The 12,205-nt window shown below is 45.9% G+C and overlaps 1 protein-coding gene across 2 annotated transcripts in view; it reads right to left on the bottom strand.

Annotated features, from left to right (window-relative positions):
• Nucleotides 1–9,006, bottom strand: part of LANCL2 (LanC like glutathione S-transferase 2) — a 56,767-nt gene extending 47,761 nt beyond the window's left edge. Inside the window, exon 1 of one of the 2 annotated variants that reach the window (XM_075921719.1) lies at nucleotides 8,507–9,006. In XM_075921719.1, coding sequence (XP_075777834.1) covers nucleotides 8,507–8,728 — 222 coding nt within the window. In that variant the 5' untranslated portion in view covers nucleotides 8,729–9,006. Of the gene's footprint in view, nucleotides 1–7,522; nucleotides 7,761–8,506 lie in introns of those variants that run through there. The other variant, XM_075921720.1, reaches the window with a different exon arrangement.
• Between the last annotated feature and the right edge of the window lie 3,199 nt (nucleotides 9,007–12,205).

Genomic DNA, 12,205 nt, shown 5'->3' with positions numbered 1-12,205 from the left:
GAGAGGCTGCATTCGATTAGTCGACAGGGAAGCCCTGCCCCTTTGAAATGCCGCAGAGGCATTTCAAAGCAGCACAGCTGCACGGAGCCAGGGGTCAGCTGGGGATTCCCAGCTGATGCTGGGCTCCACGTGGCGTTGCCCCTTTGAAACACCACAGCAGCGTATCAAAGCAGCAGCGCCGCATGGAGCAGCTGACCCCGGGCTCTGTGCAGCACTGCCACTTTGAACTACCCTCTCTTCTCCCCACCCTTGCTGCCTCTATCTGGTTGACTAGCCTGTCAATTATCCGATAAGCATTTGCTTATCGGATAGCCAACTAGTCCTAAACATCCCTACTCAGGACCTCCCCACTGTGGCAGATTTTCCACACTGCAGTGAAAGGCTTGGAACTGTCAGAGCCTTTCCATGTCTCAGACAAAGGCTATTACAAGGAGGTAACAGGGAAAGGTTCCTGAAGTAAAGACAGACTCTGGCACTAGGGAAAGGTTCCAATATGGGAGAGTTGCTGAAGGCCTTCCCCTCTGCCGCTCCTTACCAGCCTTCCAGCGCAGCATGTTGCTATATTTGTTTTATACACTGCTGCAAATGTAGGCAAGGTCTTAATGTGTTTCTTCAGAAACCTTATCATTAACAAATAGGCAAAAATGATAATAGGGGATGCTAAGAATAGGTACATTGATAGCTAAAAAAATGCAGAAACTTCAAGGTTAATTTCTAACACTTTTTCTGATAGAGACAATAAGTGAAATGAATGAAATATTAGACATTTCCCAAAGCTGAAGAAGAGCTCTATGTAAGTCTAAATTCTTCTTTCTCCCACCAACAGAAGCTGACCCAATAAAAGATATTGCCTTGTCCACCTGGTCTCTGAAATATTACAGGCACATTATTTTGGGAGCAATTCTGAGCCAAAAAATTAAGAATTCTGAACATAATATTCTAAAATTCTGCATAATGTAATTGTTAAAGCAACACTTGGAGCTGTTGTTCCTGCTGACAGCCCCAGTGCCCAGGACTCCAACTGACAGCGGAAGCCTCATCCGCGTGGGGCTGACAGCAGACCGTAGGGATGTTAGGTCATGTCTACACTACGAAATTATTTTGAAATAATTATTTCGGGAGTTATTTTTTCAAAATAAGTTATTTCAATATAGTGTGTCCACACTATATTGAAGCCTCAAAATTAGTCGGAGGCAGGATCCCTTAATGTGAACATACTACCTCGACTTAAGCGACAAGGAGTCCTGTAGCACCTGATAGACTAACAGATGTATTAGAGCATAAGCTTTTGTGGGCAAAGACCCACTTCATCAGATGCTGCGATTTCAGCAGCAAACATGTAATGCTTAATGTTTTTAAAATATCATATAAATGCTATTAATACATTATATTATGGTTAGGCCTTAACAGATTGTCATAATTTCAACTTTAATACTAAATAAATAAATTTTTCTTTTAAAAATGTATTTAAGTAAAAAAATTCCAATTCGATTTTTTTAACTCATCAGTTTTTATTCCCCAAACTGTAAGTGGCCTAGAAGACAAAAAGTGTCTGCTTTATTACATTCAAATATCCTGAGTTAATGACCTTTTAAACCAAAGGTTTTAATATACATACATATACATTTCTTAAGTCCCCACCCTCACAATCCATTAAGTTTACCACCACTTTTTTCTAAAATATGTATTAGTTTAAATCCAAACCACTTCCAGTGTAAGATGAACAGTTTAGCTATGTGAATGGCTGTCCTGTAAACCTATAACATTTGAAAGTCTTAGCTCTTTAAGAGATTGAGCAAACTAAATAATTTGGAATAGCTTTGTTTTCACAAATTCAGAATTCCAATGTGTAGATTTATAAAACAAAAACTGTACACAGCAGGTAGCTCCCACTGTCCCATATTTAACATGACCAAAAGCTGGTCCCTCTCTAAAGTGGATGAATTTTACATTGGTAACTTGACAACTTATGAATTCAAATGGACTGATAGATAATACAGTGACTTTATGGCAACTGAAGTACCCCACATATTTGCAGCTGTCGTTATGTGAGTGACATAGTTCTTACTTGCCATTCTGTTTATTGTAGCAGATGGAGATCATGCAAAACGCTGAGATTTTCTTCACATACTTTGATTTTTACGAGCTTTAGATCAGAGGGGGGGGGCAATAATTTTTGCAGGGGGCCATTTCATGAATTTTAGTACTTGGTCATGGGCAGGCTCAAGGCCCCAAGAAGGGGTGGGACCTTGGGCAGAAGGGGTGGGGATGGGGGCTACGGAGAGTGTGTGAGTGAGAGACACTGTGTGAGACAGACTTGGTGGCACAGATTGAGTGTGTGTGGCACAGAGATTGTGAGAGACTGTGTGTGTGTGTGAGAGAGAGAGAGAGAGACAGACAGACAGACAGACAGACAGAGTGGCTGCTAGGTTTCTACATGCTGTCTCTTTAAGAAAGGGAAAGCTGTCCTGCTCTGTTGTCTCCTTCCTCCCCTGCTTTGCAGATTTGTGTGTGAGCATGAGACAGAGAGAGAGAGAGAGAAAACTGTCTCGTAGAACAGGCACTGCTCTGAGTCATTTACCATCCATGCTTCAGACTGGAGCAGCTCCGCTGTGTGTCTCCCTCTCCCCGACCCATGCTCTGCAGAGATGGGGTACAGGAGAAGGGGGCACCCTGATTTCAGCACTCCCCTCTCCCTCTCTCTCTGCACAACTAGCAGGAGACTCCTAGAAGCAGTTTGGCTGCAAGATGGAGCAAGGTGGGGGAGAGGCAGCTGAACACATGCTACTGGATATTAAGTACGTAAGCTTTGCTAATCAGCTGGGTGGACTAAAGAGAAATACTTGGCAAACCCAATCCAGCCCCAGGGCCTGATTTTGCTCATCCCTGCTTTAGATTGCAATCCTGCAAGGCACTCGATGTAAGGAGATTCCAGAACCTATAAGAGGCCCACTGCCTTCAAAGTGGCATCTATCTACATCAGGAAGTGGGAAACCTCAGGCCCGGGAGCTGGATGTGGCCTCTGGCTTGCCTGAATCTGGCCCTTGAAGTTCAGGGCCCTCTCCAGAGTTGGCGAGCCAACATTGGTGCTCCAGTCCCCTTGCTGTCCCATTGCACGTTCTGGAGCCCACAACATCTACTAGGCTGGACTCTTGTGCGTGAGGAGAATGTAGGGAGTGTCTTTCTCCTTCAGGGGACGTATCAGTGAGAGTTTGGGGGAGGGGGTTGGCTTCTCCAACTGATTTTTCTGTAGGTCAGTGGCCCCTGACCCAAAAAAGGTCCCTCCACTATCTACATTATAGAATAGAAGCCTATATCACTTTAACTACCACCCAGATAAAATGCTGAAGCCAAATGATTTTCCAAGAGGGTCCAATAAAGTCAAAGATAATCTTAGAACGTGAGGATGTCTCTCTCTCTCTCCAATTTCATACCAGCAAAATCTCTTGAGGAAAAGTGTATTCATACAGTCTCCTGAAAAACAATTCACTAATGAAAAACAAACAGAGTACAGGGAAAAAAACAGAGCAACTCCATTGACTTAAAATGGGTTGAAGATGTTTTAATGGACTACAGAATCTGACTCAGTCTTTCTCCAAAAGGGGAAAAAGAGATTCCTTACTTTTAATTTTTTTTAAATAGAAAACCTGTGGTATGGTAAATCATAAGGGACACAGGTGACCCAAAATACAAATAAAACTGCACAGTTGGCTACAAACTGTCTTGCTTATCAACAGTGAATGACAGCATGAAAATATACACACACTACAAATTAGCATGTTCCATTACAGTGAGACTGGCAAAATGAAAACAATTCCTAATGTAAATCTACAACAAGGAATTCCCAAAGCATAACTCTTCAGTAGGAGAATTTCACTGAGTTAAGGATACATAACATTCTCAAATGAATCAGAATTTGAAATGTTCTGTGATACAGTTAATATTTTCTTCCCATGTGCATTTTATAAATGTAGTTATTTATAAACAAAACAGAAGCAAAAAACTTCCTTCATCACATTTCCCCATCTTGTTCTCACTTTTGCGATCTCTCTGCCTGTCAAACTAAATAAGCATTTATGAAGGCACATTTTCTCTAAAGCCTGGACAGAATGTGAAGAATCTAAAGTAGGGCTGGTGTGAAAAGACAGATCTCCTGCAGATGATCTACTTAATACAAAAACTCTTGGAAAGTTTTCCCAAACACAATCCTTCCCCCACCAATACTAAATATCTGTAAAATGTGGGCCTACTTCTCAAATTAATAAAATACATGATAATTTATAACCTTCTTTTTATGAAGACATTTGATTTATTTTTACAAAAGTCTCTGGGGACATCCAGTTTTTATTTCTAATCTCAACAACATTACATCCCCCAGATACATTTTCCTTCTCTTTTCAAAGAAATTCTGCTTTTGAGAACACGCACACAAATCTCACTCCCAAAGGGACTCAGACACAGATCAGAATTTGACCATAAATATTGGGGCACTGATCCTACTGTAAATCTCTGTGCACTCAGCCCTACAATGGTGCTCTATGTGGATGCAGGATTATAGGAGCAATTTGCAGAATTGGGACCTAATTGATTTTGGGGATTAAAAAAAGATAAGACTACTGCATGTGTGGCCACAGTTTAAGCTTCTCTCAAAATGTCTTCAATGTTTTTTAACTCTGACCTAGAGGGACTAAAGAGTAGTCCTATTTGTGAGCTAATTCTCATCACTGCAAGATAGCCAATGCAGGTGCCAATTAGCATTAAATTGTTTAGGCAGGTGTTGCGATGCCCAAGGTTTCATTTTTTTCTTAAAGAACGGGAAATTCAGAGTAAGTGATTATGTTGTCCTTTATTCACGCAAGCAGGATTTGCATGGTTCTCAGAACGGCAAGCAATTACTTTTACGTCCTACATGAGCTGTTACCAGCGTTAAAACTGGCAGAGAAAATCGATGCAAGATCCGCAACTCCAGCTACATGAATTGTGTTGCTGGAGTTGAGGTACCTTGCACTGATTTTCTGGGGTGACCGTGCAGTGGGAGGTCGACAGGAGAAATGCTCCCGTGAACATAGGCAGTTGGTGAAGGTAGGGGTGGGGGACACAAGCCCACTGCCCCACCGCCAGCCCTGCCCTTCGGCTCAGGCCCCAACCCCCACAGGAGCCAAGGGGAGGGGGGGAGGACAGGTGAGCATGAGTGCCCCAGCCTGCCTGGCCATGGAACACAGGGAAGGAGGAGGTCCTAGCCTTCTGACCCATTAGCACTGGGGAGGCAGGCGCTGGGGGCATCAATGCTACAGTAGCCATTCTGGGGGTCCGAGTGTGGGTGGGGCCTGGCTGGCAGTTTGGGAAGGCAATGCCTTCCCCTGCCTAACATATTGGATGCCCATGCCCATCAACTTCCCTTACTCCTTGCAACACCAAGGAGTACCAGTGCTAAGTGGGGCACTCCCAGCATTTGATTTAGCGGGTCTTTACTAGAGTCACAAAATCAAACCTCAGAGAATCGATCACTAGAGCGTCGATCCTCTGGCAAGTGGCCTGAATAATTTTCAGTAAGAGCAGAGGTAGACCCATCCATTGGTATTGAGAAGAGAGAACATTCAGTTAGAGTGGGAGCATGGGAGTCTCTCAAAACCTTAATTCTTTGCCCACTACAGACATCCTGTGTGCTCCTGGATTCAGTCATTCAGCTTTTCTGCGTCTTCTATAAAAATTAGGATCATAGTTCTTTCCTATCTCACAGGGGTGCTAGAGGAATTTATACATGGTAGACTGTGAGGTATTCAGATACGAATGTGATGGAGGCCATACAAGGACTTTGCTAGAGATCTTCTCCGGATTAGATAGTTTGGCAAATGTGCATCATCTGAAGCAATAAGAGACTCGTTCAGAATTCATAAAAAAAAAATTACAAAGAGAAATTGTCCTTCATGTGTAAATGTAAGCAGCCATAGATTAAAAAGAGGAAGGAATGGCTCAGCAACATCTAAAGAGAGAGTGTGAACTCAACTAAAGACAGAGGAATCTATCTTTTCTAAAAATAGCACAGACTGAGGGCTTGGCTATACTGTCAATGTGCTGCAAGCCAGGGACACTGCCACAGAACAGCGAAAGGCCCACTGCACCGTAGCAATGCCAAAGAGGACATTACTGCACAGCAAACTAGCGAGCTCTAGTCACACTCTAGTCGACTTGCTGCACAGTAAGTCGCTATGTAGACATGCTCTGAGAATACTGGTGGAGGAATACTGAGCATTAGGAAGGACGGTTACCCAGCAGAAGGTGTCTGTGCGTAGCTTTATTAATGAAAGTTTGATCATTTCTGAGCTGTAACATACACATACATTCAGGGCTGCAGATAAGGCCGATGTTTCCAGTCTTTCTTTAAGGCTCTGTCTTCACTGTAAATAAAATCACGTTCCTAACTTGAGTTACGAGCACGCCTTTTTTTCTTCAGTGAATACAAGAATTGATTGTTCTTATTTTTGTGGATTTAAACTGGAATCTAAGGTTGGGGTGCCCAACCAATTCTGAAGCAGTAGCCACTATAGTGCTACTAGTGCTATAGTGAACTAGCCACACTCAACTGGCCAAATAGCTGCATTATTCAAGCCAACTAGCTACACTCAATTGGCCAAATTGCCACACGTGGGCACCACGGAACTAAGGCCTTGTCTTCACTAATGGTGACATATAGGGTATGTGAACCTACAGGCCAATAAAACGCAGGCTGCATCCACAATGCAGCATGTAGCTACATATAACAGTAAAAAGCTCTAGCACAGTGAAAGAAATGGAGAGCTGTTGGAGCCTTTTCTGCTGCCTCCTCTCAGCTAGAGCCATTTCTCTGCGATAGAGAAAAGAAGTGGCAGCTCTCTATGGCAGAGAAAGAAGTGGCAGTTCTTTGTGGTAGACCAGGGCTACTCAACTTTGGAAGACCCGGGGGGCCACAATGATACTCACAGCACATGCCGAGGGCCGCAACTTATGTGTGGCTGCATATACATGCAAAGAGCTTCTTTCACACTGACAGGCATGAATACAAAGATTAAGGCAAGACTATACAACATACATGCCCCCATTTAAGTCAGTTCTGCTGATATTCATAAAATGCAATATGTTCCCCATTTCCATCCATATGACAGCACTTGTAATGAGCAATGACAGTCCAAAAATTTAACTACTAAAACATATATCAACAGGAGACCATTATACCGACTATTGTTTTGTTGAGATCCATGTAAACCCAAACTGCACCATGGACCGCAAACAGATGGGCTGCATGTTGAGTAACCCTGTGGTAGACAAAGCCTTTTCCTGCAGTAGAGAAAAGTAGTGGCCACTTCCTGTGTCAGGCTGAAAGCACAATGCAGATGGGGCAGAACCCAATATAGGATATACCCCGAGGCTCAGATGTGCCCCTACAAACTTATGCAGCACCTTACTGTCTACATACCAAGCTACGTACTCTCACATTAGGGTGCAGAGCATGCACAATACACCCCACTACAAGCACAGACCTCACCTGAATGGGCTGTGAGGCTGGGCAGTGTGCACAAGGCACAGGGGCAGGGAACAAGTAGGTCATTCATCAGTTTGAAACCTGGAAGACATTCATTCAGGTGGTTTGTGCTCCCCAGTACTGAGACAAAAGCAGATATGGTTTTGTCCAGTAGCGGGTGGGGATGCTATTTTGAAAAATACACTGCTCTGCTTCCCCCAGTCTGAACTGCACATAGGATCATGCCAGTGGGAGTGGAGCAACATTCTCCTCTGGTCCTCACGTGCACGTACATGTGGGGTCAAGGTGGCAGGGTGGGCTCATGTCATTTCTGGAATTACCAGACCGTACAGTATTCTGGGCAGGAAATGGGGTGCCCCCGGCTTGTGCAGGTAGGGTGGGGTATAAGAGCCAGGGAAAGGGCCTGTGGATTTGTAGGGGTGGTCCACGTAGAGCTGCAGGCACTTCTGTGAAATACAGATCAATGATAGCCTGCACCGAGCACATGGGTGCAAGGGACTGCATGGAGGCTGAGAGAGGAATCGGTGCCATGGGGCTGTGGCAGGCGTGGGGTAGCATAGAAGAGCACAGGGCTGACTGGGGGAAGGGGGCTCTTGGCTGTAGGGCGTGCAGGGGCGCATACGTGGCACGCAATTTTGCAGAAAAGGGGGAATGAAGCAGTTAGTTCTGCGGGAGGAGTCCAGGGCAAAGCAAGGGGACAGAAGCTCAACGCTACGGGAGGTAGGCGGGGCGTGTAAGGGGGGGAGGGGCGAAATGTTTGAGCCACACTAACCCCTGTCAATAACACTCCACCCATGTGGCTCTCCCCCCGCGCGCCCCCCCCCCCCCCGCGGGCAACAAGCAGCTGCCGCGCCCCCTCCTCCCCCCGGACTCGCCGGCTGAACGTTCCAGAACCCGGCGGGGTTCTAGAACGCGGGGCAGCCGAGGGCGTTCTCGAACGCCGGGAGGCGGCGGCCGCCCCCGGGCCTAGCGCGCGCGCCCGCTCACCTTCCCGTCCGGGCCGAAGGGGAGGGATTCTTCCGCGACTGGGGAGGGCGGGCGGTCCCGCTGGGTCTCCGCCGTCCCGCTGGGGGTCGAGGCCTCGCTGGGGCTCGAGGCGGCGGCCCCGTGGGGCTGGTAGTCCGGGTAGGGGTTGCTGAACGCCCGCTCCTCCATCTCCGCCTCGCCCCCCAACTGCAGCTTCAGCCGCTTGGACATGCTCTCTCCCATGGCAGCCTGCCCCCGGCCCGCCCCCTGCTGCACGGCGAGCCGCCGGGGACACAACACGCTCGCTGCTGCAGCGCCAACCGCACGCCAAAGGCTGGGGCAAAAAGCTGCTGGTGGCGCCGGGGGGGAACGCGCCCAGCCTTGCTAATAATGGAGGGAGGGCGACTTGCCTAGCGCTTAACACGGCTGCTGGAAGGTCTCAGGGCAGCTCTGCCCCTGGCCCCGGCTCTGAGAGGCAGAAAATACCAACTTTAAAAATAAGGCTGTCGCCTGCCGTGGAACGGGGCTCAAAGAGGCGCGCCCCGCCCCGCTGAACAGTGAGACATGATGGGAACAGTTTCCTCCCCTTTTTGCTCGTCTCGATTGTGCGGATTCGAGGAAGGAAGCGGGGCAGGCAGCAAAAAAGCCCCCCTTTCCCCGATCAATCGTTGCCAAGAAAGCTGGGTACGTCTTCCGAGAGAGAGCCACTTTAAATCCACGGAGCCTTAATCGCGCCTCCAAAAACCCCAGCAGAGTTCTTCATCTCCCGCTCTCTGACCTCCTCTGAACAATAAATCAGGCTGTTGCTGCTACCAACACCCAAAGCTGTCTGCAAAACTGAGCTCTTTCCTGCAGTCTCTGCGGGAGGGAGGAATTCTTCTCTGCCAAATTATTTTAGATAATCATCGGAATCACCCAGGGGAAAGAAAATCCAAAGTATAGACAGTAAAATGATCAATTCCTTCACCAGTGCTATCCGAACCCTCCAGCTCGCTGCAACCATCAGAAGCGAATGAGAAAAACGCTATAGAACTAATACCTGACCCTGATAATCATGCACATAAATGGTAAAAACTCTACCCTTCCTTTACTCAATGCATTGATATTCGGTTTTCATTCAGAGCCCAATCACCGAAATGATGACAGCAGCAGCCTTTCTCCATCCCATAGTCACAAATCCACACTTATCTAATCAGTTTTATAAATATGACAACTCCTCCGGGACAGAAGGGGGTGAGGAAAAGCAGCCTTTAATCATCTTCCCCCTTCGTTTGTAATTTCCTCCTAGCAGTTTAGTCTCTCCTTGCTGCTGTGAAATGTGTGTCCACGTTGCCTCCGATAAAGAGGAATAAATTTTTCATGACAAGCTCAGGATGGAGAACTGCCTGCACATTCAGCTATTTCTAATACTCAGATGAGCATCCAGCTTTCACCAGGCTTTTACACATCCAAACCAAAAAAGAAAAAAAAATCACAGCACCTAAACATAAACACGTGTGAAACCATCACACATATATGAACAGATGGTGGTGCTGGCATTTTCCTAACATTCACTGTATGTTTCTTAGGTTAATAGTCTTGGCTAGCCATTTTTGTCTATCCCAATCTCCATTTTTTCCTCTTGGCTCACTGCTTAGATTCACATATATGCTTCTTTTTTATGGGCCACAGCAGCCCATAACTGGTTTCAAATAATATGTTTTATTTATATATTGTATTCAAATTATGTCACAGTTTTGTGTGAAAGAAGAGACTATCTGCCAAATCACAATTGCTTAGTATTGGAAATGGAAAACAGATATCTTATCTTAGAGAGAGAGTGTCAGTGTAAATGTATAAAATAGTGCTGATCAGCAAGATTCTACTTGTGGGTGAATTTCTTTATGCATATATTCAGATTATAGAACCTCAATTATTTTAAGCAATGACAAGGTTGCCTATTATGAATAACTGATTGAATTTTACAAATGAGTAAATACTGGCTTGTCCCTGCAAGGTGAAGCATGCCATCAAATCTCCTTGAAGTGCATGGAAGATGAGTACGCTCATTCTAAAGAAGTTCATCACTTCACAGGTTTGAGCCCAAAGCGCAAGATATATTAAGCATGTGACTAGATCAGCAGTGTTTATTCAGGGAAGCACGTAAGTACATGTTTAATATCAAGAGATGTCAATGAACAAACAATAATAATCTTTAAGAGTGCATCACAAAATGTACTTTATATCAGTGTTCCCTGTAAATTGAGTGCTTGGGTGTTCACCCTAGAGAGATTCAAATTCCACCCATCTCATTAGCACAGTGCTCATAGCCAGCAGCATGTGTTTCTACTGGCATTGCCCATCTACACATGCCTCAGTGCACATAAAGTTTATACCATACATGGATGGAACAAATTTAGAGGGGACATTGCTCTATATTTATTTTGATATTGTTGATCTTATAACATCTATGTACACATACGTTGTCATAGATAGGCCCCACTTTGGTGGGCACTGACAAAACATATTACAGAATGACAGTCCTTGCCCTGTTAGAGCTTACAGTCTAAGAAAAAGTAGTGTAGAATATCTTGTAAAAATGTGACATCTCCTATTAGGAGATCTCATTGCAGCAGTCTCCTCTTAAATATTTACTAATACATTTCAATATTTATTATGAACTATGCAGTTTACCAAGGTTCTAGCCCATGATACCAAACCTGCATAGACCTACTGTCCTCATTGGGGAATATTCAGAGTGCAATAGAATTAAGTGTAAATCTATGTAGGTTAAGGGTGCCAATTAGAATGTATGTGGAAACATACACATGTAATGCCAACAGACCTCAATCACCTGCAGATAAGACTGAACCTAGGAGCTCTGAAGCTTAGTGTGCAAAAGTATTTGCTGTGTGAGCTGAGAAGCTATCTGGTTCTTAGGCAAGCACGGGTGTTGGAGCTAAGGGGTTTGCTCCACCCCTTGGGTAGAAGCAGTTTCCACCATCTACAGGTTTACAGTTTGGTTTAATGACTCTCTGCCCCCACTATACAAATTGTCCCAGCTCCATAATAGCTAAGGCCATAGCAGATTCATCAGTCTGACTGGGCTAGGTGCCACTATAGGGAAACAGAGTGCCAGACCACACAAGCGTAGGTTATTCATGCACATATCCACGGATATATAGGTGTGTTTGTGCACACTGCCATTATTGTGTAGTATAATCAGAGCCATCCTGGCCATAGGGTAGTTCGGGGCTGTCCCAGACCTTATGCTTTGGGGGGGCCCTGTGAGAGCTACCTCCACCATCCCATGGATGAGTCCCAGGGTATCCTGGCAGATTACCCTGGGAGAGGGGCCTGGTGCGGGGTGGTAGCAGGGGTCATCGCTCTCCCCCGCTCATTGCGGCAGCAAGAGACAGAATTATCTGGCAGCCTGCTCTGTTCTGCCCCACCCCATCGCCCTCTCCCAGCTTGCTGTACTTGGCAAACTGTGGCAGTGGAAAGCAGACGGCCCTGGCTTCAGGGCACTTCACTTCCTGCCACCACAGAGAAACCGAGTACATCATGTTGGGAAAGGGCATCTGGGTGGAGCAGAGCAGGTGAGTGCAAGAAGGGCCACCCTTGCTTCCTCCCCACATCAGACCCACCGGTATTCCCCCATCTTGTGTTATTCAGAGGAGGGGCCTTTGGTAAGGGGGCAGGGCAGGGATGGGGTTTAGGGGTGGAGGAGGGGCACAAAGG

This window comes from Pelodiscus sinensis, chromosome 2 (genome assembly GCF_049634645.1).
Source record: "Pelodiscus sinensis isolate JC-2024 chromosome 2, ASM4963464v1, whole genome shotgun sequence".
Classification (NCBI taxonomy): Eukaryota; Metazoa; Chordata; order Testudines; family Trionychidae; genus Pelodiscus; species Pelodiscus sinensis.
The sequence above is the reverse complement of the archived record's forward strand: the minus strand, read 5'-3'. Positions and strand labels throughout refer to the sequence as shown.